The 26,147-nt window shown below is 47.7% G+C and overlaps 1 protein-coding gene across 4 annotated transcripts in view; it reads left to right on the forward strand.

The window, feature by feature from the left end:
- Positions 1-644: 644 nt before the first annotated feature.
- The window catches only part of RAP1GAP2 (RAP1 GTPase activating protein 2), a 184,565-nt gene continuing 159,062 nt past the window's right edge, over positions 645-26,147 (forward strand). For 2 of the 4 annotated variants that reach the window (XM_053367734.1, XM_053367735.1), the window contains exons 1-2: positions 645-751; positions 12,115-12,231. In XM_053367734.1, the coding sequence (XP_053223709.1) occupies positions 699-751; positions 12,115-12,231 (170 nt within the window). In that variant the 5' untranslated portion in view covers positions 645-698. Of the gene's footprint in view, positions 752-12,114; positions 12,232-16,402; positions 16,689-26,147 lie in introns of those variants that run through there. The other 2 variants (XM_053367741.1, XM_053367744.1) reach the window with 1 other exon arrangement.

Consider the following 26,147-nt stretch of genomic DNA (forward strand, 5'->3'; position numbering starts at 1 on the left):
GGTGGGGCAGTGCCCCATTTGCCCTAGAGGACCAGTCTCCAATCTTGGAGAGCTGCTGCCAGCCAGTGTAGACAACATGGGGCTACAATTGTGGAGCAATAGACTGACTCACTGGGTTGTCTCCAGGGCTAGTCCTCCTCAGACTCACTGAAAATAATAGGCATGGCTAACTTGGGTCCATTGATTTCTGAGTAAAAATGAGTTGGAGGCAACCCAGCATAAGGTAGATTCCTGAATTGCAGGGGGTTGGACTAGATGCCCCTGGGATCCCTTACAACTCTACAGTTCTGTGATTCTGTAAATCTATGATCCCTATGCCCCATAACCTGCTCCTTTCTGAGTGATCACTGGGGGTGCCCTGGCTTGTAGGCTAGAGCGCCAAAGTCAACCTTCCAGAATGCATCCAGCCTGAACCTCTAGAGAAGGCAAAAATCTCTGAGCTTTACCTTCCCTGACTTCCACTGGGACCTGGCTTGCGTGCTTGAGGCCAGGACTGGGAGGTTAAGGCAGGCTCCCTCAGCAGTTTTGCTGCCTCTCGATGCACCAACTGAGTACCTGGTTTGGCTGCTGAGTAGCTGCTGCTGCTCCTGCTGCTGCAAAAACACCCTCTATTTGTCCCTGGCTGAAGGCAGAGCATCCTTGGGCTAGGTTAGAGCCGGTCCCTTTTCCCCAAGATCTCGAGAGGAGGAGAAGGAACCATGGCTACAAAGAAGAAAGGGCCAGGGGAGAAGAAATGGGAGCTGGTGCGATGGTGAGTGAGAAACAAGGAGACAAAGTGATGCAGGAACGATGCCGGCTGGTGAGGAGAGCAGTGCCTCTGCAAACTCCTGCCAGGAAGGGGAGGGTCCAGGCTGCGCCACTGTGTGTGTGTGTGTGTGCAGGATCCACGAAGGACAGGCTGAGTGTTAGGACACCTGCTCTGCAGGCAGGAGGTCCCAGGTTCAAACTGCAACATCTCCAGGTAGAGATGAGGAAAGACCCTTCACCTGAAACCCTGGGGAAACGCAGCCAATCACTGTGGACCAGTAATTCAGGACCACCATCTGGGGGCAGTGGGATTTCCTTGGGGTGTGTGCTAAGAAGCATGTGTGTGTGTGTGTTTGCTGAAGTGCAAATGACCCTCACAATTTGAGAAGCTGGCATTGCTGGACTGATTTAATCCATTTTGATGAATTTAAATAGTTGGTTTTGAGTAGATGTGCAATGAATTGCGACTGTTTTGGATTATATTGTGTGACTGTGAGCTGGGCTAACTGTGAATTTATTTATTATAATTTTTAAAATTAGTTTCCACATTTTTGTATATATTGATATTAACCATTTCACACATCCAAAATTTTTTAAAAAGATTCCTTAGAACCTACCGGACTTCCCTCCCTCCCTCCCTGGGTCCTTTCTATAATACAAAGTTATCTGCATACTTTTAAATTACTCAATTACTAATTTTCCCATTAGGAAAAAAGCATGTGATAAGAATGTCACATTACAAGCATCTTCACATTCCTGCCAGTGATTTTACATGTTTACAGTAGTCCTTTAAGTAATGGAAAAATTTATTCCAGTCTTTTTCAAATGCTTGATCTCCCTGGTTTTGGATCTTCCTTGTCAATTTTGCCATGTCTACATAGTCCATCGATTTTGTCTGCCATTCTTCTTTCGGTGGTACTTCTTCTTGTTTCCAATTCTGGGCTAGCAATACTCTCACTGCTGTTGTTGCATACATAAATAAGCATTTATCTTCTCTAGGTATTGCTTCACCTACTATACCTAACAGAAAGGCCTCTGGTTTTTAAACAAATGTATTTTTAAACATTTTCTTCAATGCATTATAAATCATCTCCCAAAAAGCCTTTACCTTATTGCATGACCACCACATATGGTAAAAAGTACCTTCTTTCTCCTTGCATTTCCAACTGGAAATGGAAGGGCTAACTGTGAATAATGCTTTTTAGGAGATGGGAAACACTAGGGATAAGTTTATGGAACCAAGGGAGCAATGCCCCCCCATTTTGGGGGGGGGAATTAAGGGCAAAAATGAGCTAGATGAGTAGTCTGACTTGGTGTAAGGAACCTTCCTATTTGACAAATAATCCCTTTCTGTCTTGAACATGAGACAAGGAGAGGGGCGATTTTTTAGAGGAAGCAGAAGCACCTCTGTAAAGCTTGAGAGTTCCTGTCCAAAAGGAGCAGGTTTTAAGGTCTTAAAGAGAGAGGGGGTGGGGCGGGCAGCAGGATCCCACCTGGGACACTCTAGAGCAGCCTTTCTCAACCTGTGGGTCCCCAGATGTTGTTGGACTACAACTCCCATCACCCCTAGCTAGCAAGGCCAGAGCTCAGGGATGATGGGAGTTGTAGTCCAACAACATCTGGGGACCCACAGCTTGAGAACCACTGCTCTAGAGGAAGGAGATTTATCTGTAATGTTGGAGAGGGATTGCTACCTGAAGTCAGAAATTCAACTACTTTTAAAAGGAGGAGCACAGGATGCTGCCTTATACTGAGTTGAGGCCATTGGTCCATCTAGCTCCATGTTGTCTATACTGACTGGCAGCAGCTATCAGGGGTTTCAGGCAGGGAATCTTTCCCAGCCTTACCAGGAGATGCCAGGGATTGAACCCGGGACCTTCTGCATGCAATGTGGGTGCCCTAACCACTTAGCTATAGAGCCCTTCCAGACCGTAGAGGCAGCGAGTTTCTCTATTGGAGACATATAATGATGCGGGAGGCAGTGGAAGACAGGAGTGCCTGGCGTGCTCTGGTCCATGGGGTCACGAAGTCGGACATGACTAAACGACTAAACAACAACAACAATGATGATGCTGTTGGTGTGTTGTTTAGAGTTTTTGACTAGGACTGGGTAGACCCAGGATTAAATGCACGGCATTTCTATAGCATCTGAAAAACGGATCAGTTCGATAGTGGTGAGCTCCTTTTCTTCCAGTGCAGCAGTGCAACTGGGAGGAATAACGCCCCCCTGCGCTTTTGCTGACCAGATGGCTCAGTGAAAGAACAGTGGGGCTGTGGGTGGGTCTTCTTAACCCCCCTCTTTCTCTGCCTGCCCCTCTCTTTTTCTGTACAGTGTGCTAATGCATGCACAAACTTTGGCCTGTAGGCCAAAAATAGGCTAACCACTTTTAGTTTAGTTTAGGGTTTTTTTTTTTGTTCTCACTGGTTTGATATTTCACCTTGCTGCCCTGTGACAAGGTGATGAGATGTTGTTATTTTTCTGGGCTGCAGCTTTTAGAAAATTATGTAAGCCTTGAAGGCCAGCCCGGTTTTGGCTGAATGTGCTTCCACCTTTGAATCGTAGGCAGGAAGACTTGGGAAGACAGGACCCAAACGACTGCAATTGCACTGACCACTGCACTGACACGTGTGAAGTGCAAGGAAGAGGGCCTCTGAGGCATGTGCAGAGTGCATACCCGCTGCTAGGAACTTGTATGCTTAGTTTTCTTAAAGAAAAATAGTGGTACAGGAAGGCAAGGGTGTGTAGGCTGTATGGCTGAAGAGTTAGAACTTGGCTCAGGAAATATGCCTGTCTTCCTTCTTCTAAGCAATTGTTTTAGGCATGTGGACATTTCTTCAGATTGATGAATTCGGTAAGTTTAAAGCCGTTTAATAGGGTCAGAGCCCAAACTGACAGCACGGCAAATATTTCAGCACCTTGGACAGCAACCAGGCCGTAGGTCGGCTTGGACCAAGGCTGCCCTTTTCATTTCCTTATATGCCATAATCACACCCACTGCTCATTTCACATCGTGACTCTGGATTGGGGAAATCTCAGGTCTGGTTGCTTCCAGTTGCAGATCCTTATAGAACATTTAAAAATCCTATATACATTAACAGCGAACTCGTGGTTTAAGGGCGGGCTTCCTGCATGTTGTGCAGATGCAGTCTGCATCTCTAAACCATTGCCAGCTCCCTGCCCTATAAAGCAATATTTCGATGCGTAAGAATGGCAGACGCCTCCAGCTTTAGGAACAAAGGAAGCTGCCCAACCCCCGGACAGGATTCTCTGTTGCTAAAGCTCTCGGCCCCATATTTTTCTGTTTACGGGAGCCACAGATCACCCTGTTTGCTCTGCTGCTCTTGCTTCATGCTTCCCTCTCAATACTCAGGTAGAGAGCATCCTGAGACCAAGTGTCCTTGACGCCTCCTCCCAAACAACGGCAGCCGTGACGTGATGAATGGGCTGAATTGCCTGATTCAAGCTGCTCGTAGCAGAATGACGTTCTGTCGGCGTCTCATGCGTTTGAATGAAACACGTCTCCACCAATACAAAGGAAGGGAGCCTTAAACCAATGAGGTTCTTGAAGGGGGTTGAATCACACCTAACAGGCACTCTCCCCCCCCCTCACATCTGAAAAAGAGGCTCCTAAAAAGGAATGCTTTTCAGCTGCTCACTCGGCGCCCTCTGCTGCCTACGGCGGGGCTAGGAATTAGGATTGAATCAAAACAAGTCATTTGGCGGCGGCGGCGGGGGGGAATTCAAGCAATTTCAGGAAATCAGCTCCTGTTTGCAAAACAATTCATTTCTGCAGATTGCATTTTGCGAAGAGCAAACAGTATCATAGAGGGAGAATATTACTCTCACCATCTTTTTTTGTTGTTGATAATTTTAATGTGGCATTAGACAGGCAGATAGAGTAAACTGCTTATGAGGGTTCCTTCCTGTCGAACAGTATATAAATACTTTGTGGAACTCGCTGCCCCTTGACATTTGGCAGGGGATTTTGTTGCACTATGATTGTTATTATATAGGAGCCATAAAAAAAAAGAGGGCAAGCACCGCAGCCACCTGCAATTTCAAACAATATTATTATCATTATTTATTAAATTTGTATATCACCCTTCATCTGAAGGTCACAGGACAGTTCACAAGGCAAAAATGCCAAATGAGAACACAACAACACAAGACAGAGCCAGAGAGTGCTGTTCTACTTCAAATTGCGTTCCCTTTGCGGTCACCTGCTGGAGACTCCAGTGGTGGCCAGAGTTTGCAGCACTGAATATATATGTATGCATAAGCTACGATTGGTCTTCTATCTCACATCTATGCCACAAGCCCCTGGCAGCGTTTTTGTGCTTTGGCCCTGCCCCAATAGCCATTTTGTGACTGGTGCCGAAGGACCATTTTCAAAATTCAAAATGTGCCTGCAGGTCCATGAATATCGGTGATCCCTGGTCTATGTAGTCTGCCTGCCTGCCTTCCTTCCTGCTCCCACCTGCATTCACTGAAAAAGCTGGAGAAAAGCAAGGCCAACGGACAGCATGCTTATTATTTAGCACAATGTACATCGGTTACTTGCACTTGGGTGGCACTGTGGGTTAAATCACAGAGCCTAGGACTTGCTGATCAGAAGGTCAGCGGTTCGAATCCCCGCGACGGGGTGAGCTCCCATTGCTCAGTCCCAGCTCCTGCCAACCTAGCAGTTCGAAAGCACGTCAAAGTGCAAGTAGATAAATAGGTACCGCTCTGGAGGGAAGGTAAACGGAGTTTCCATGTGCTGCTCTGGTTCGCCAGAAGCGGCTTAGTCATGCTGGCCACATGACCCGGAAGCTGTATGCCGGCTCCCTCGGCCAATAAAGCGAGATGAGTGCCACAACCCCAGAGTCGGTCACGACTGGACCTAATGGTCAGGGGTACCTTTACCTTGACCTTTACATTGCTTACTGAATCAGAAAATGGATACTGTCTCTAAGCAGAAGTTTTGGACTCTCTTCGATTAGAGCACAGGTGTCAAACACAAGGCCCGCGGGCCGAATCTGGCCCGCCAGACCTTGTCATGTGGCTCGTGTAGCCGCCGCCGGCCGCCAGCCTTCACCTTTTATTCTTGCTTTTTTTTTTGACACAAGAAAGCCGCCTCTTCAGCGCATGCGCAACAGCCTACAAGCCAGAGAACGTCTGCCCTCTAGCGGCGCCGGCCGTTCTACACAGGAAACCTCCACTTTACATGTCCTTTACATAGTCCTACAGATACAACCGGCCCTTTGAGGGTGACCAAACTGCTGATGCGGCCCCCGATGAATTTGAGTTTGACACCCCTGGATTAGAGTATTTAAGGCAGAGGCTACCACACACCGTGCAGGTGTCACAGAGGATTTTTCCTGCATTAGGTGGAAGGGTTGGGTTAGATGTTCTTTGAGGTTCCTTAACATTCTGATTCCAATGTTCTGTGAAGATGACATGAGTAATTGTGGCTGGGTGACTCCTGTTCAGGAGAGGGTCCCAGCTGGTGCAGAAGGCTGATGAAAGGGGTCTAGCGACAAAGCTAGATTTAGGAGAACCTCCAATCTTTGAGTCTGATCCTATTTACTGACCCCCTTCCGCTCTTCTCTCCAGCTCCTAGACTTGGCAGCAGCCAGTGAATCCAACCAACAAATCAGTTCAGACTCCACTGCTGGGGTACACATATTCCCTAATAATAATAATAATAATAATAATAATAATAATAATAATAATAAACTGATTACTATTCCCCCCCGAGTTTTAAAATGTAGTTGCTTCTATAATATGTATGCAAAAGGAATGTGATAATCTAACCTTGGAACCAGTAACTAAAAATGAAAAATGTAAAAAAACCCAGGCTTGCTTTGACCTCTGATCCTGACCTTTGACCCCCATATCACTGCCTTCCCAGCTGTAGTCTCCATTTCCCCCTCTAATGCAGCATATGCCATCTTTCCAATTAGATTTGGTTTTGATTTCTGCTTTTTCTTCTCCAGAAGGAATGGGGTGCGTGCGCCGAAAGACAAAGACAAAGAGAGAGAGAGAAAGAAAGAGAGAGAGAGAGAGAGACAAGTATAATTATTCTTTAACAAGGAATCACTTGCCCGTAAACATTTCATATGCAAATGAGTTGGTACTAATGAATGTTCCTGATTGCCAAGTGGAAGTCGTGGAACATGCCTTTGTTCCTTCTCTAAAGCAAAGGAACAGTTGTAATTACAGATATTTTTGCTCGCACATAGGCGGAGAAGCAGCCCTTAATTGGCATAACAAGCCTTGATTCAACTTAACGTTGCTTAATAAGCGCCGGCATCTGCCGTGACATTCAGAACAAGATTCGAGGGGCATTGCTCTGGCGCCTTCTGAAATAATCCACAACTGAAGAAAGGACTCGCTGTGTGGTTTTGTCAAGGCAATCATAGGAATGAAATGGCAAGCCTTTACAAATAAAGGTCAATGCTAGGTCTACTAGGAGCTGTGATCCATTTTTTTCTGTCTGGGAGACAGCCAGTGCAAACTTCTGTGATGTAGGAAATTTCAGAGTATGGCAGTGATGGGTGACCGAATCCTTAAGTGGCTTTAACACTGGGTGCTGAGTGCTCAAACACGGCTTCTAGTTAGCGCAACAAGCCTCAGGTTGGTGTTAGATTGGCTGTTCTTACGAGCCTTCAGGATTTACAGTGGTGCCTCGGGTTAAGAACTTAATTCATTCTGGAGGTCCGTTCTTAACTTGAAACTGTTCTTAACCTGAAGCACCACTTTAGCTAATGGGGCCTCCTGCTTCCGCCGTGCTGCCGGAGCATGATTTCTGTTCTCATCCTGAAGCAAAGTTCTTAACCCGAGGTACTATTTCTGGGTTAGCGGAGTCTGTAACCTGAAGCGTCTGTAACCTGAAGCATCTGTACCTGAAGGTACCACTGTACTTTGACCCCAGTTCATATGGTATCGGAAGCGAGCCAGCAGTAAATCAGATCTTGCAAGTTGGAGCGAACTCTTCCCTGGCAAAAACACAATTGGCACAGAGTTGGTGGAGTGCAAGCAACTCATCTCTGGTATGTTTTACCCTCCATGAAGCAGTTGCTGAGACTGAAGGTCCCTGCCTCCCCATGGCAGCCTAAGTCCCCTCCTCTCCAAGGTTTTCCCCAAGCAATCTTAGACTGTGCCTGCATGAAGCTGGCTTCTCCTCTGCCCTCTTCATGCCTCTCCTGGTACTGGGAGACCAGGGGGGGGAGGACCGGCCTGACTAATCTCTGCCTCTTGACCTCCTTGCTCTCCTGCTCCAGCTTCTGCCTCTGATTCTGGACTTCTCTCTTCCAACAACTCTCTCCACTCACTAAGTCCTGTTACCCTTTCAGCTTCTGACACCTGATCTTTCCAGTCTTCTTTGGGAGGGTTGGAGGCTGCAGGGTCACCAGATGGAGAGGCAGGTCAGGGTCAGGGCTCAGACCAGGCTCCTGAAGAAAGAGGGAGACACCTACACCCAAGGCTGATGGACAGGAGTCCCCAGAGGAACATCCCAAACTACCAGGCCCTTTAAGACCAGAGCCTGGATTCTAATCTTCCCCTGAAGACATACTGTATTTTTCTGTGTAGAAGACTAGGTCCCCCCCACTAAAAAATAATGTCAAAAATTAAGGGGCATCTTATACACGGGGCCATCTCCCCTCCTCTTACAGATGGAAAAATACGGCGCCCTCCAACATTTCTCTGATGAAAATAGGGATGTCCCATTCCATAATGATAATTTTACTATTTATACCCCACACATCTTACTGGATTGCTCCAGCCACTTTGGGCAGATTCCAATATATATAAAAACATAAGAAAGCATTAAACATAGAAACTTCCCCATTCAGGATTGCCTTCAGATGGCTCGGGTGTCGGATAACTTCATACCCTCCAACATTTCTCCAATGAAAATAAGGACATCCTAAGGGAAAGTGGGGCATTCCAGGATCAAATCAGAAACTGGGACGGCTTCTCTAAATCAGGGACGTCCCTGGGAAATAGGGACAATTGGAGGGTCTGTGAAGAGCCAGGTGCCTTCTATTGCACACCATCAACTCAGCAGTGCAGGCCAGAGGGTTGGTCTTCTGAGGCTCTGGGGTTCCCACAAGGGGGTGGAGCCTGGAGGAGGTAGCCCGGAGACAGAGGCTGAAAAGGCCTCAGTCTGCCCCCAGCCTTTGTTGGAGCAAGTTGCTTGTGTGGAGCTGTCCGTGGTGCTGTAACCTTGAATCATCCTTGTTGCACCACTTTCCCCATTGGATCTAGCACTGGGCCAGAACATGGGAGTTGAAACCTTGTGTGCTACCTCCATTATCCAGACTTTAATAGCCATTTGGCTCAAGACCTGCTTTTGAGAGGCAAGAGGGCAACACCGACATCACAAGCTCTGGCTCATCACTCTTGCTGATTTAAAACCCTGACCTCATCTTGATTTTTTTTTAAGGGCTGCTTGCCACACCTTTAGCCATGATTCCTGCTTTGCAAGGGGTTGGACTAGTTGACCCCTTTTGTTCCCTTGCAGCTGTACCACTCTGATTCTATGTCTTCTGTTCAGAGATGGCCTATCCAGAAAGAACATTTTCTCTTAATGCCAAGAAGAGATTCTGGTCTCTCCCTGCCCTACATTTCTCCTTCCATGGAGATTTCAAAACGATTTTAAAGCATCACTGGAGAAATGGCAGCCATGTTACCTGTGGATACCTTGTTAGTCTAGTACCCTGGGTGATTTAAAAATGGTGATTCATACTTCGCAACATCTTCGTAAAATCCAGGGAGATTGCTCTGCCCTTTGAGAAGGAAAATAAATTCAAGAGTCCGTGAAACACCAGGCGCTGTGTGAGGTTCCTTGGAAGAGCAGCTTCACATATTATGGGTTTTATCTGGTGTTAGTCATGTCCAGAGCACACTCACCAAAAGGAATGGACATGACTAACTTAGGGCCATTGATTTCGGTGGGTCTGCTCTGATTGAAACTTAATTGAGTATGACCCTAAGATCTCTCTGTACAATCTCTGTGTGATGGCTATGCTCTATCTCCACTGCTGACGATAAAAACAACTCAGGCACATAAACAACCTGCTCCTTAATTACCACAGAGATTTCCTCTTGGACCACCGTCTAGAAAGGCTGAATACCACCCAAAGTGCCTTTAACATCACTGCCCCAGAAGTTGGGGCTACATGCAGTTGTTATATGCGCCAGCTGTGGCAGTGTTCTGTGCCAGCAGTACAATGTTTTCATTGGAATTTCACGAATACCGGCTGCTGCGGTTTTAATTTTTTTTGGTTCACTGACTCACCCAGACAGGGTCTGCTGTTGCTATATTCAAGTCCTATTTCCAGTTTTCCTTCTGTCCTCTTTGAATTCCTATTAAGTCACAGACACTGTCCCTTTCCCACTGCTAATAATGTTTGTTCAAATTCAATCAAAGGTTCAGTTGCATGAGATTGAACAATGTGGTCCCTGATAAATTTCATGAGCTGATGTTTATGGAACCGGTTAGGGAGTCAAGTCTCCCAATGCCACATGAAGCTGCTCTAAGGTTACCAGGCTCTTGTTCACTTAAAAATTCTTTAATATAAAATACATCTTTCTTTGCACCCCGGCACCCTATGCATATTTTAAATGACTGACACACCAAACCCAGGTAGGTTTGTGTTGGAGTTAAAGGAGAGCAGAATGACGAAAGCTGTGGTTACCATTTATGCCAAATTAAAGAAGTGGTTTTAGAGTAGGGATGTTGCATGCCTTTAGTGACTTTTACCTCGAGTGACTTAAAGGGTAGGGCCCCCAAAGGACCAAGTCCCACCAACTCTTCCTCCAACCCCTGGAAAGCTTCCGTCAGTTAGTGTAGACCACTGGTCTACAACTGGTGGGTTGGGACTCACTAGCGGTTTGTGGCTTGAACCAAAGTGGGTCACAAAAGGAGTGCTACCATGAGTGCAAATACATGGTAAAAGTAATGGGTCTCCAAATGCATGTTTGGACTAAAGGTGGGTCTTCCTGGGTCTGAACAGGTTGAAGATACCTGGTGCAGGCTGTGATTAGGTAGGTGGCCTGATGGCCTGTCTCAGTATAAGGCAGCTTCCTATGGTCAGGCCTGTGTGGGTGACCACCTGGCAACTCCATGCACATCACTGTGGGTTCCATAGCAGAAGAAAGGCAGGATAGAGATATAAGAAGATGAAACTCCCCGGAGGACCTTTGGAGGCCAGTCACTGCCTCTCAGCCTAACCTACCACACTGTCAGGCATCAGGGAATTCGATTCCCTCTCCCCAAGGCAGGCTGCCAGGGATAGATAACACGAAAAGCTCTTACCAAAGTCTTTTATTCAATATTCACAGAGAGAGGCTTAGAAATGCTTCCTCTTGGAGTAATGGCGTTGCTCTGAGTAAACTCCACCCCCTCCCCTTCTCACTTGTCAACAGCACCCCCCCCTTACGGTGGCTGCTTAGGGCCATTTGTCTCTTAGCTTTTTGTTCTCCTACTTTCAATGCTCGCTGGGTTCTGGGAGAGGGGTCTGGAATGTTTTCTAGTGATAATGTGTCAGCCAGCTGCTCTGGCTCTGCTTTCCCCTTTTCTTCTCCCCTTATTTCCCAGCTTTGCCCCTCTGAGCCATGACCTTCTGCAAACCGCTGTTGTAAATCTATACTGTCTTCCTCTTCTCTGGAAGGTTCAGGAGGAGGGGGAGGCGGGCTTCACCATTCCTCCTCAGTCGAGTCCCTGACACTCATAGGGTTGCAGAGGGGATTAAATGAGGAAGGGAGAACCATGGAGACCACCTTGAGCTCCTTGGAGGAATAAATGCAATAAACAAATAAATAAGCATGACAAACAAGGGGAAAGGTGCAGGGAGGGAAGAGGAAAAAAAGCACCAGTTATGAAACATTCATTCTTAAAATGACCAGTTGGTATAAGAAACTGTTCAGGGGTAAGAGGTGGGTCCATACTGTCTGCACATCTTTCCACTGGATTAGTTGTTCTAGGGTGCTACCCCAATGGAAGCACAGTTTTGTTCCACAGCCTCCTTGAGTATTTTTGCCCAGCTGCAATGTGTCCTTGAACTCTGAGAATGTCTCTTGTTTGCTTTGATGGACGGGTGTGTGGAAACCGCTGACTTTTGCATGGCTGGAACATAGCCTGTTGTACAAAGGGAAGAGCCACTCCCATAGCTCCACCCACTTCTGTCTCTGGCCCCTCCCACCATTGGCACAGGGCCCCTGGAAGGTTCTCTGCGAGGGAACATGGCCCTGCGGCTGAGTAAGGATCCCTGCCCCTGCTTCATGGCCTCCTTTGCTCCACGGCACCTTGTTTCTCAGCTGCTGTTCCACCTTCTTGTCCTGACAAACGTTCCCATGCTGTGCTCCCTGCTCCTCAGGTACGTGAGGGAAGGTCGCTTTCGGATCGAGGAGAGGACCCTGACAGCTTTCCAGTGGCTCTACTCTCCGCAGCAGCATTGCATCGTCAGCAGAGCAGACCTGGAAGTCCCGAGCCGGTGAGCCAAAAACCTTGTGTGGTCTTCAAAGAGTGGCCTGTGATCCCTGAAGGAGCCTGTGGGACATGTGGTTTGGGCGGGGGGCCTGTGAAGTTCCAGGCAGAGATGGGAACCTATGGATAGTGCCTTCCTTCTGGGGTTGTTGATGGTTCAGAAATACAAATGTGTCCAATTCTGGACAGTGGTGGATGGTACCCATTGGGATTTTTACAGCAGAAGGCAGGGAGCTCAAAAGTAGAATAGCCAGAGCTCATGAGAGGTGGAGTCAACTAATTCTAATCCTCCTCCATGCTGAGTTCTACAAGGGCAGCACTGAGACCAAGGAGGAGGAAAAGGAAGATGGATAGTTGTGCCACCCCAACGGTGGATTTAGGGCAGCACAACTGGTTCCCCTGCATAGGTGCCGAGTTGAGAGGGCACCTTCTTGCCTCCTTCCCAAAGCCTGGTAAGCATTTGCTTTGGGAAAGAGACACGAGGGTCTGATAGGGTCCTAGAGTCCCCCTCTTTCTTTCCCAAGGCCCAGTTAGTGCTTGCACAGTTTTGGGAAGGAGAAGGAAGACTCTAGGACCCTGCCAGAGCCTTCCCAAACCCTTGCGCTGAAATGCAAAGAAATTGATTACGTCATTAGCTATGTTAGTTTCACCAGTAGTGAATAGCGAGACGAATAATGTACATTTTAGTGGAAGCCGAACTGCAGTGGAATGGAAACAATGCTGATTGTGATGAATACAAGGCAGGGTGGAAGCTGCTCCCTCCTTGCGTCGTGACCCACAATTCCCCTTGCATGCTTCCCCCCCCCATTTTCAGGGGGACTGTGTATTAGCCTCCTCTTACAAACCTGGTCCTCTTTCCACCACTGAAAATCTTGGAGGGTATGCTATTGCTTAGCCTTTTCTCTCCTTGCACCATGAGTTTCGTGAGGGTAGAATCTAATTATGCCTTATGCGTGCCCAGGGATGGATCACAAATCTGAGAGATAAATAGCTTTCTGCAGAATTTGTAGCTGGAAGCAATTCTAAGAGAAACAACCTTTCCAGATCTGTCCCCTCTGAAACCTCTGTGTTGAATGTGTTCTACGCCTCGGAGAAGAGGCTAATGGCAAGGAAATCGATACTCCTGCACTCTCTGAGTTTGATTCTCTGACTTTGGTGGACCTCGGAAGCTTTTAGAGCCATTAAGCCCTCGTACTCTGTTTTCCAAATTCCCCGAGTAAATGTAGGCCTCTGCGCTATAAGGGCAATTCCCTCCCCCCACCCCCTGTGGCAAATGAATGTGTCCATGGGATCTCTTGGAGCCTGCAGATTTATCTCTGCCAACCTGAAAACCTCATTTTTATAGTTACAGAAAGGTAGCCGTGTTGGTCTGAAGAAGTGTGCATGCACACGAAAGCTCATACCAAGAACTAACTTAGTTGGTCTTTAAGGTGCTACTGGAAAGGAAAAATTTTTTTTCTCATTTTTATAATTACTGTACCATTTGATACCGGGATTAAGACAACAAGTGGGACCTGGAATGAAAGGAAAGTCCATCCTCATGCAGAGCTATTATGGGCTGGCTGGATGCAGAGGAGTGGTGGGAGGCACTGGCTGGAGAACCCCCCAAAGGAACCCCAGGGGAAGAAGCCTGCGGATTGGTGGTGGGGCGACAGTGAGTGATCAGAGGGAGCAGAGAGGGCAGACTGGAAGGAGTTGAAGTCAGAATCTGAAGAGGGAACAGGGTTTAGTGAGCAGGAAGAGCCTGAGGCAGAGAGCAGCCCAGAATCAGAGGCAGGAGAGGAGTGGGGCCAGGAGACATAGATGAGGAAGCTGCTGCAGACCCCAGTAAGTCTCCCCCTCCTGCTGTGACCAGCTCCCCTCCCCTCTTTTCCCCAGAACATGCAGAGAATTGAAGAGGGTGGATCAAAGAGAGAGACAAGATGATAGAGGCTTTGGCTACAGGGGAAGGAACCAGGTGAGGATCCTTAGAGAACTGTAGGAAGGCAGGGACCTTCAGTCCTCACAACTGCCTCACTCAGGCAAGATCTACTGGGAAGAGTTGCTGTGATCACTAGGTCTGCACTGCTTCTGGTTTCTTTGAATAGAGTTACCGTATTTTTCGCTCTATAAGATGCACCAGACCACAAGACACACCTAGTTTTTGGAGAAGGAAAACAAGAAAAAAAATATTCTGAATCTCAGAAGCCAGAACAGCAAGAGGGATCGCTGTGCAGTGAAAGCAGCAATCCCTCTTGCTGTTATGGCTACTGGGATAGCTGTGCAGCCTGCATTCGCTCCATAAGATGCACACACATTTCCCCTTACTTTTTAGGAGGGAAAAAGTGAGTCTTATAGAGCAAAAAATACAGTAAGTTCACTGACACCCGGTGTTAAGCTGGACTAGAAGGACATTTGGCCTGATCCAGCAGGTCTTCTTAATCGACACTAGAATAACCATTCCTTCCAACAAGGCAACTTTACTGGAGCAAAAATACATGCGTTACTTTGCCCACAAGTTACACCTCTTTTTGCGAAAGTGTGTGAGCCATCTCCTGGGGGCATGGCGCTGAAACAGGAAACTGCAAATAATTCATTTGGGGAAGACATGCACTTTGAGAGATGGAGGAAAGGGGTGGGGAGGGAGATAGCGTGATTGTTGGAAGAGTGCCTGGCAGTGTGGAATAAGACCGTGGAGAGCCGCAGCTGGTTGTAGTAGGTAGCAGTAGTGTCCGACACTGTATAGGGCAGACACAAATGTTCAGCAATGGCTGGTGCCCATTGGGACTAGTAGGGCATAAAGCGGGGAGCCCAACAGTAGGGGGAGCCAGAGTGCACGACAGGCAGAGTCAGAGCCAGAGCCAATGACTGGAGGAGCCAACTATACCTAGTGTTGTCCCCATCCTCCTCCTTGCTGAGTTCTGCAAGGGTATCACTGAAACTGAAGGGGAGGAAGCTGAGACGCTGTGCCCTGCCCTATGTCTTTTAAATAAGAAGGTGGTCAAGGTGCAGCTGGCTGTGGGAAGGCTGGCAGGGTAGTGCCCCATTTGCTCCAGTGCATATTTCCATAATTTATTATTTGTACCCCGCCCATCTGGCTGGGTTTCCCTAGCCACTCTGGGTGGCTTCCAACAAAGATTTAAAATACATTAAAATGTCACACATTAAAAACTTCCCCGAACAGGGCTGCCTGCAGATAGTTGTTTATCTCTTTGACATCTGGTGGGAGGGCGTTCCACAGGGCTGGTGCCACTACCGAGAAGGCCCTCTGCCTGGTTCCCTGTAACTTGGCTTCTTGCAGTGAGGGGACCACCAGAAGGCACTCGGCGCTGGACCTCAGGGTCCGGGCTGGATGATGGGGGTGGAGACGCTCCTTCAGGTCTACTGGGCCGAGGCCATTTAGGGCTTTAAAGGTCAACACCAACACTTTGAATTCATGATAATAACTGAGAAGAGTCACTGCTATCAGATTGGGATGAACAGGGCTAGATGGACCAATTGTGTTTGTCTCTCTCTCTCTGTGTGTAGAGCAAGCGAGAGAGCATGCTCTGCGATAGGGCGCATGTTTTCCAGGCAGATAGTTCCCCGATTCAACCTGTGACAATTCCAGTTGAGAAGGAAATAGCGATGATGAGAGAGGCTTTCGCTTGCGACCCCAGAGAGCTGTTGCCAGCCAGAGTTGACAATGCTGAGCTCGATGGACAAATGAATGACATGATCTGATCAGCTAGAATGCTGCACAGTGTAGCAGACAAGGGTCTGATTCCCCACTCAAACTGGGATGCTTAGCTAATTGATCGCGGGCCACTTCTTAAACTATCCCACCTCATGGATTTGTTGCGGAGATAGAATGCTGGGTGGAGGGAACCATGCAAGCTAACTTGTGCTGTTTGGATTATAAAGGCAGGATATAAATACAGTATTTCTTAAAAATAAATAAACGAACAAGCATAGGCAGTTATGAGGTCGGCTTCACAGCTGGCTGGGGGTTTGAACCAAAGTCTCCTTGGTGGACATCTAACAATAGTGGCAGCATCACTGCACTGGCCGAAGTGCAGAATGGAAGATGGGTTCCTCCCAAAGCCCTGTGGGGTCCCCCCCTCTGTTTTTCTTTGTTTCTCCCCCATGTATAGTAGCCTGAATGCTGCCGAACCAATTCTTTTGTGTTTCTTGCAAGAAGCGTGGAAGGTTTGCGAGATGCGAGGTGGCTCATGAAAACACCGAACGCCCCCTTGTGGCTGGGAATGCTGCTGGTTTCTTGCCAAGAGACCGTAGAGCATTAAAACAGCAGGTTAGCAAATGCAGACACATCATCTACTCCAAATCAACAATGCCATAGAAGCTTCTCCTTTGCGAGGGAACACTGAGCGGCTGGCTCCATAACTGCATGCCCTCCTTCCTTGTCTTTGAAATAAATAAACCTTGCCTTGATGTTGACTGTGAGCATCAGCGTTGCATAAAGTGAAGCAGCAAGGCAATTTTAAGGTAAGGATCCGATTCTTGTCTCGGCTGAGCCATAATCTGAACGTAAAACAATGCTCATATAACATGTGCCAGAGCATGATGCGTCGAGAGAATTTGCACTCTGGAACGGCAGAGATGCTCTTATGCACAAAGTCTGTCTGTTTGTGCTTCTGTATATTTTGCATCAGTGGGGACCTTGTGCCTTTCAAGCTTCTCAAGCAATAACCATTTCAACATGTTTGCTTTTTCTACTATTACTACTGCAGAACCGTAGAGGCATGTGTAGCCTTAGGAAAGGAAAGGAGCTTTACAGGAGGTTGTGTTGTCTGCTGATGCTACAGGGTTGGGGGTACGGAAAATCGTTTTGAGGAGGCTGAACAAGCCTCAGGCATCTGTGGGGCAATTGCAAGGGTCCGAGGAGGTGGCAGCAACTTGGGACAAGGGTTCCTGTTTGAATATGTCAAAGATGAAAGGAGGCACCCTCCAGATTGTCTAGGCATGCAAGCCTTAATTTGCTAACTTGTCGGAAGGAGAAAATGCAGGATCAATATTGTGCCAAGAGAGGGAGATCCCCTTCCCATATCTTTCACGAAAGCCCTGCTTTGCTCCTGCAACTCTGCATGTCTTGCTTGCTGGGGGGGGGGGAATGCATTCATCTATAGGTCACACCGTGTTGTGCAAGTGAGGCTCCCTGTTTATAAACTAGACCAATGCAGCAGCAAGAGAACGATTTGGCAGAATGTTTTTGACCTCCACTGTTAAATGACCAGAGTGAGATTAGTGCTAGCAAGAGTGGCAATCGTCTCTCCCCCTTTTTTTTACCCTTTTCCAATAACTGCATTGCAAAAGGTTGAAATTGTTTAGCCCCATATGGAAGCTGAAAGAGCAACACAAGGGTGCAACAGGGTATATGGTTTGTAAAGTGGTCTGGTCTGTGTTGAGGGGCAGAAAACTGCAAATATTGTCATCGACCCTCCAAGAACCACAAGGGCTAGGTGCCTGGGCACTTTCTATACAGAGGCTTCCTGGCATGCAGATGGTTAAAAACGGTTGTCTACAGCAACCTGCTGTGTGGTGGTGCTCAATGGGGCTGGTGGGGTGGAAGTCAGGAAGACCAGCAGAAAGTGGAGCCAGAACCAGCAAGAGGCAGAACTAACTCCTTCTAATTTTGTCCTCCTCCTCCTTGCTGAGATCTGCAAGGGCAATGCTGATACTAAGAAGCTGACAACCAGAGCCACCTCCTGGTCTGGTGGCAAGTAAGAAGGGAGATGGGCTTGAGGAACTGAGATGGAGGTTGGTGGGGCAGTGACCCACCTGATGATCCAGCCTCCACTGCTGCTGGGTATGATATGAAGTCTTCCTTTGGACTGACCTGAAGCAGAAGGAAGTCTGCTTTCACTGCGCCACTCTGCAACCCACATCTAGGTGGGGTGGTGGTGGACCTGGGAAGCTGTCCTATGCCAGGTCAGAGAGCTCAGTTGGTAGAGCATGAGGGTCATGGGTTCAAGCCCCATGTTGGGCAAAAGATTCCTGCATTGCAGGGGGTTGGACTAGATGGCTCTTCCAATTCTATGATTATACGAGTATGTTTTTTTCATCTAGCTCAGAATACTCCAGGGACTTGGGGAGAGACAAACAGACAGACACACGTGCACGTACACACAAGGCTTTCCCATCACTCGCTGTCTTTAAACTGAACGTGCTAGGGAATGAACCTGGGACCCGTCTTCACACCGTCTCACTCTGTAAAACTAGTGAAGAGATTCAGTCCAGTAGTTCCATTAAGATTAGTGGCAGCTGGTGCCCATTGAGACTGGGGGGACGGGAGCCAAACAGTTGGTGGCACCAGGGCCAATTCCAGTTTCTCCCCCATCGTCCTCCTGGATGAGCTCTACAAGGGCAGCGTTGAGCCTATGGAAGCTGGACTGGTTGTAAGTAAGAAGGCAGGCAGCTGGCGTCTGGCTGAGGGCAGAGTGAGGTTGGTGGGGCAGTGCCTCATTCAACCTCATGGCCCAGCCTTCACTGGGGCTTCTGCACATGAGCCTGCACCCTCCCTCTCTTTCCCTCCATGTGGTATTAACTGCATGGCAAATGACGCTCCTGGGCAGGGCTACTGTCTGCTTGACTTCTGGTTTCTGTGAACCAAGAACGCAGAACCTGGAGCCCTCCCAAGGTGGCTGACCTCTTATTCCCCTTAGGCATAGCTAGCTTGGCCAATGACCACGAATGATGGGAGGTGGACTCCAAGAAGGCCACAGGTTCCCCCATACTTTGCTTCCTCCCTCTATTCTCTATGGAAAGATTATGGGTTCAACTCGGTGCCGGTCCATCCATTAGACAAAATGAAGCAATGGCCTCAGATGACAGGAGATGGAGGTGATGGACAAGCACTCCCGTGGGCCCTGCTTTCTTGTTTCGCCTGAGCACCATGACTCTTCTTTCCCACCTTGTTTTTCTGGGATGCTGTCCAGCGGAGGTGGTCAGCAGCTACCCGGCTGCTCCTGTGAGCTGTGGCTGCTGTCCACAGTGCAGGATGCATGGGTTGCTGTGCAGCAAGGGACGTGGCTGGCTGCTGTTGGAGGCATCTCTAAAGGCTGTGGGGGCGGCTGCTCATATCAACACTGCCATGGCAGTCAGGGCAGCAGGGAAGGATGGGCTTTTGCTTTCCCTGCTCACTACCTTGCAAAGATGAGGGGAGAGGAGCAATGGCTCACCCTGGGGAGGGGAGAGGTTTGATGGCTTGCTTTGGGTGCATCTTGCACTAGCCCTGGCTTGGTTTATGTAGTACATTTCATTTACACCTCCATCTTTTCCTCCAAGGAGCTCAAGGTGGTGGACCTGGTTCCGCTCTCCCCATTTTACCTGCAAGGTAGATTAGGCTGAGAGTCAATGACAGGTCCAAGTTCACCCAGTGAGCTTCATGGCTGAGTGACGATTCGAACCCAGATCACAATCCAACACTTTAACTGTTATACCTTTGCCACCAACAGTTTTGAGCCCAATGGGCTTCAAAGGTGCTTGATGAACCAGCCTCTCATCGCCCCATTTCTCTGCTCTTTCTTTTTCTTTAAAATCTTATTTACTGGCACTCACCCACCTGAGACACTGCTAGAGGGAATGAGCCCCCCCAAACCCCCCTGCAGAGAAGACCCGCTGCTCAGTGATAGAGCATTTGTTCAATCCTCATTATCTCTTGGTGGGACTCTCCCCTGCCTGAAACCCTGGAGAGTGGCTGCCAGTCAGTGCAGACAATACTGCGCTGGGTGGGCTAATGGTCTGACTCATCCTAAGGCAGATTCTTTTCTTTTTTTTAAAAAAAATCTGATTATTTATTGAAAGTTTTCAACATAGAATACAATAAAAAACCAAGTAAATAAAAATAGAGAAGGGGGGGAAACCAAGAAAGAAAGAAAGAAAACAATGAGAGGAAAAAGGAGGGTAAAGAAAGAGAGAGAGAGAAAATAAAATACAGAGCCCTCTATCAAGGACACATCTTAACCCTTATTTCACACAAAAGGGAGTGGAGCTTCCCAGTTCTCAGCTGGGAGCTTCCGTTTCTTCTTCCAGCCTCCCACCTGGGAGTTATTCCCTTCCCTGCCTCCCACGCAGGGTTCTTCTTTGGTCACCCATCACCTTCTTGTGAGTATCCTCCTCAACACAACATAGGTAAAGGTAAAGGGACCCTTGACCATTAGGTCCAGTCGCAGACGACTCTGGGGTTGTGGCAATCATCTCGCTTTATTGGCCGAGGGAGCCAGCGTATAGCTTCCGGGTCATGTGGCCAGCATGACTAAGCCGCTTCTGGCGAACCAGAGCAGCACATGGAAACACCGTTTACCTTCCCGCCGGAGCAGTACCTATTTATCTACTTGCACTTTGAGGTGCTTTCGAACTGCTAGGTTGGCAGGAGCAGGGACCGAGCAACAGGAGCTCACCCCATCGCGGGGATTCGAACCGCCGACCTTCTGATCAGCAAGTCCTAGGCTCTGTGGTTTAACCCACAGCGCCACCCGCGTCCCATAGAGAAGCCTAGTCAGCCGCATTAGGCCCATGGGCGGAGGGTCCCTACCTCTGTTCTACACTGACTGGCAGCAGCGCTCCAGAGTTTAAGGCAGGAAGTCTTTCTCAGCCACACCTAGGGATGCTGCTGGGGATTGAAGCTGCAACCCTACAAAAGAGTAAATGGGCAATTTGCTGCACTGAGTAACCAAGCCCCTTCCCAGAAGGATTTCTCCACTGGCACGCAGCAGCCGTTTCTGATTATGGTATTTTTGAATTATTGCGACCTCTCTATTGAGCAACATTGATTCTTAATTGCATTGCTTGTTTTTGCTTTCTCGATGCACCACTGTGTTGATTATATTGGCGGAAATGTGCTTGTGTGTGTTTTTAATGCCTTGTTATTGTTGTGAGTGGCTTGGAAGCAGGCTTCGGGGAGAAATCCACTTCCATCTGCATTTAAAGGGAAACTTGTCCGAATCCACAATGTTGTAAACTGAAACATCACCATTCTTTGAAATGGACAACTCTGTGAATTCTGCAATGTGGTTTTCCAGACAACTATTGTGTTCAATGATACGTAGACTCAAGGCTTTCCCCCCCAGCCAGAACTCGTCAGAACTCAGTTCCGGCTCCTCTCAGGTGGGCATTGCCATTATAAGAGAACAAGGGGGGCGTTCATGGTGAGTTCTGGCACCTCTTTTTCTCAAAAAATAGCGCTACATATACTAGGGTAAAGTGTGCCCAGGAATGCGAACGTTAGTGCAAAGAATGTATGGAAATGCATTCCTTTATGCCTTGCAGAAATGTGGACATTAGGCAAAATTGCATATAAAAATGCGTATAGTAGAAGGAATTCACATGAGAATGCTGATGAATTTTCACAAGGACTTCTTTTTAAAAAAGCAAAATTCACAAAGTGACATAGAAATGTGGAGAACTGAATTTAAAGATGGGAAAATGAGAAACGGAGAGAAACTGGAATGGATATATTTACACATAAGAACATAAGACGAGCCAGCCGGATCATGCCAATGGCCCGTCCAGTCCATCACCCTGCACTCACAAGGGTCAACAAGATCCCTCCATGGGAAGTAGGATCTGAGCACAAAAGCCCTCTGCCCTCCTTGGGTTTCCAGCAACTGGCATTCAGAAGCATGATTGCCTCCATCTGTGGAAGCAGAACTTAGACATTATGACTTGTAGCCACTGATAACCTCATCCCCTGTGAGTCTGCCCAATTCTATTCGAGAGCCAGTGTGGTGTAGTGGTTAAGAGCGGTAGACTCGTAATCTGGTGAACCAGGTTTGATTCCCCGCTCCTCCACATGCAGCTGCTGGGTGACCTTGGGCTAGTCACACTTCTCTGAAGTCTCTCAGCCTCACTCACCTCACAGAGTGTTTGTTGTGGGGGAGGAAGGGAAAGGAGAATGTTAGCCGCTTTGAGACTCCTTCGGGTAGCGATAAAGCGGGATATCAAATGCAAACTCTTCTTCTATTTAGTTTAACTGTGCGCTGCATGAAGAATTACTTTCCTTGTCCTGAATCTTCAGCTTCATTAGGTGCCCTTCAGTTCCAGCGTTATGAGAAAAGAAGAAAACTTTCTACGATTCACTTTCTCCTTGTCATGTATCATTTTACCATGCTGCCTCTTTTCTCTAAACTAAAAATGTCCAGATACTGCATTTTTTCCTCGTAAGGGAGCCACTCCATCCCCTTGATCATGGGTAGGCAAACTAAGGCCCGGGGGCCGGATCCGGCCCAAATGCCTTCTCAATCCAGCCCGTGGACGGTCTGGGAATCAGCGTGTTTTTACATGAGTAGAATGTGTCGTTTTATTTAAAATGCATCTCTGGGTTATTTGTGGGGCATAGGAATTCGTTCATTCCCCCTCCAATATAGTCCAGCCCCCCACAAAGTCTGAGGGGCAGTGGACTGGCCCCCTGCTGAAAAAGTATGCTGACCCCTGCCCTTGATCATTTTGACTGTCCCTTTCTGAACCTTTCCCAAGTCTGCAATATCCTGTTCCAAGTGAGGTGACCAGAACTGTACACAATACTCCCAGCAACAGTAGATTGGTATAATGGCGTTGGGATACTGACAGTTTTGCTTTCAATTCCCTCTGTGGAACTCAGTGCTGCTGTTGGAAAAGGGTACTCCAAACTACGTAACCATGGCGACTGGAGGTTGGAACGAGTCGTATTCTGAACATCCATACAATAATGTCTGTGGGAGCTGTTAACGTTCTGCATTGTGTTTTCCTTTGAGCAGGTGTTTGATCTTGACTCCTGGGGAATATTTTCCCAAAGTATAACAGTTTTGCAGGTCTTTCTCTCTCTGTCCCCCCCACTCAAAACTATTCTTGTTAAGTGTTCTTAGATATCTTACCACAATGAGATTTCAAAATTCTTGGATGAGGGATGCTTGAATTGACCAGTTTGGGTTTCTCATTCTTTTCCATCTCAAGTTCAGTTCTTCACAATTCCATATTGGCAGAATAATAATAATAATAATAATAATAATAATAATAATAATAATAATTTATTATTTATACTGCGCCCATCTGGCTGGATTTCCCCAGCCACTCTGGGCGGCTTCCAACAAAGACCAAAAATACACTAAAATGTGTCACACATTAAAATCTTCTCTGAAGAGGGGTTGATGGCTAAACTACTCTTGGAATCATGACACTGCAAGGGGAATAGAGGCTCTCTTGATGCCTCTCAGCACCCCTAACAAACTACAGCTCCCAGAATTCTTTGGGAGAAACCATGGCTGTTCAAAGTAGTATCCTAGTTCCTTAAATGCACACTGCGGATGTGGCTGAGGGCTGCTTCCTTAAACTGGGAGCAGGCAACCTCAGGTTGGTATGGGCCCAATCTGCCTCTTTCCCCACAGCCCACTGGATGGGGAAAGCTAGGATGAGCCAAGTGAGTGGAAGAAAGAGAGAAAGGAATGCCCCCCATTTGACAGGAGGCTCATCAACCGTCTTCATGTGGTCCCTGATAGATTTGCCCTGATGGAATACAACCCCTGAAAAACACGTGTTTATGCCCACCTCTCTCCCCTAAATGTAAAAAGGTAAAGGGGACCCCTGACCATTAGGTCCAGTCATGGCTGACTCTGGGGTTGCGGCGCTCATCTCGCTTTATTGGCCGAGGGAGCCGGCGTACAGCTTCCGGGTCATGTGGCCAGCATGACTAAGCCGCTTCTGGCGAAACCAGAGCAGAGCACGGAAACACCGTTTACCTTCCCGCCGGAGTGGTACCTATTTATTTACTTGCACTTTTGACGTGCTTTCAAACTGCTAGGTTGGCAGGAGCAGGGACTGAGCAACGGGAGCTCACTCCATCGTGGGGATTCGAACCGCCAACCTTCTGATCAGCAAGTCCTAGGCTCTGTGGTTTAACCCACAGCACCACCCGCGGCCCCCTGCTTCTAATATATTAGAATTGATGTGTTTTTATGGTTTCTGGACAGCGACCCATTTGTCCATCCTTTATATACCCAAATTACATTTCTCAACGCCCTTGCTGCTGCATTCCTCGCTTGCTTGATCCAGTCCCAAACAGATGGATGAGCGTTTTCGGAGCTGCTTCTCTTCCCTGTTGGCAGCCAACAGAATTTATATTGGTTTGTTTTTGTAGGGATTTTATATAGTGGCAGAGGGGGAAAAAACCACAACCCCAGAGATACCTCTCTCATTTTGTGTGCGTGCGCAAGCGTGCCGATTTGCGTGTTTCGAAAGGGGTGCGACTGCCAGAGTTTCCAGTCCTCCAGGACAAATCCATATCCGGAAACGCTACACAGAAGCGAGCCTCTCGCTGCTTTTAATGATTCTGGAGTAAATCCAGGGCAACACTGGTCTTGTCTGTGTGCTGCTCAAAACAAACAAACAAACAAACCATCCTATTTGGATATACAGATGGATTTGATCTCAAGGTCACCTGGCTTCTAAAAATGGTTCCTTTCTTTGCTTCCTCACTGGGACTCAGCCCAAGTCTGCAAGATCTTGTTTGTGGGACTAAGAGATGCCACCTTGTAAACAGGCTCTTCAGTTGTGTAACACGGCCATTGTTTCTTTCCCCCTTAAAATATAGGCTGGCCCTTGAGTTATGATTAATGGCCTTGATATCCAGTGACCGCTCCAGTGCTCCCTGGAATTTCTCTCACAAGTGGAGTGGGTGGCGCCCAACTTTGGGACTACTCCGGAGCAGGAGTGATGATGTCATCGACTGGAGCACCAGAGGGCTGTTCTTGCTCTGGGCAGCGAGTGAAGAAAGAATGAGGCTTTTGAGTTGCACTATTATTTTGCAACTATTATCCTTAAGGAAATCAGCCCTGAGTGCTCACTGGAAGGACAGATCGTGAAGCTGAGGCCCCAATACTTTGGCCACCTCATGCGAAGAGAAGACTCCCTGGAAAAGACCCTGATGTTGGGAAAGATGGAGGGCAGAAGGAGAAGAGGACGACAGAGGATGAGATGGTTGGACAGTGTTCTCGAAGCTACCAGTATGAGTTTGACCAAACTGCTGGAGGCAGTGGAAGACAGGAGTGCCTGGTGTGCTCTGGTCCATGGGGTCACGAAGAGTCGGACACGACTAAACGACTAAACAACAACAACAAAATTATTTTGCAACAGCTTAGCACAGCTAAGACTGAAGAAAACAGCCAAAGAGAGGCTGGGTACGACTTCCCTTTTCTTCCACGGGCTTCTTATTTCAGGCTAGCAGTTTAAATAGCAACGCTTGTTTGCAAGTTTGGCTTTGCAACTGAAAGCTTTTCAGCAGGCTGCAGATCTATTATTAAAGGTCATTGTGCTTTACAAGTTAAACCACCACATCACTGGTTTTGGACAGAGATGGATGAGCTTGTCTCCACTTGGCTCAGATTGAAAACCCTTGGAAAGCTTGGTTTATTTTCCAAATCACAGCACTGGACTAGGAGGAAAACCTCCTAACTCAGTAATGTGATGGGAAGGGGAACATTTATAAAATCAAGCACTTCTTCTTAACCCTTCCAAAACCCCACTTCTCTCTTTCCCATGGTACTATTGGTCCAAAGTCTGCAGAGAGGAAGGCTGTGTATGCACCAGAGAACTCTGGGGAGCTGCAGTTTAGCCTTATAACTCTCTAACTACCAGCACTCTTTACAAACTGCAGCCCCAGGATTCTTTGAAGGAAGCCACCTGCTTCCAATTGTGCTTTAAATTATGGTGCTTACCCACAGCCCATGCTTCTGTGATCATTTTTGTTACGTAAGATACCAGTAGCCCAGAAGAAGAAGCTGCAATCTCCCAGAGAGCAACATTTCAGAATCTGTGGGCTGGGCTTTCATCTAAATAATGCATCTTTCCCTACCGCCTCCTTTTTTTTTTTTACAAGATGACATTTTAGACATCGAAAATAATCACTGTGGCTTGCTTTTCTGCTTCTGGAGAGTAGCCAAACTGGCTTTGAGTCTAGAAGTAACATGAAATCTG

The sequence above is a fragment of the Podarcis raffonei genome, chromosome 15, assembly GCF_027172205.1.
Source record: "Podarcis raffonei isolate rPodRaf1 chromosome 15, rPodRaf1.pri, whole genome shotgun sequence".
Taxonomy (NCBI): domain Eukaryota; kingdom Metazoa; phylum Chordata; class Lepidosauria; order Squamata; family Lacertidae; genus Podarcis; species Podarcis raffonei.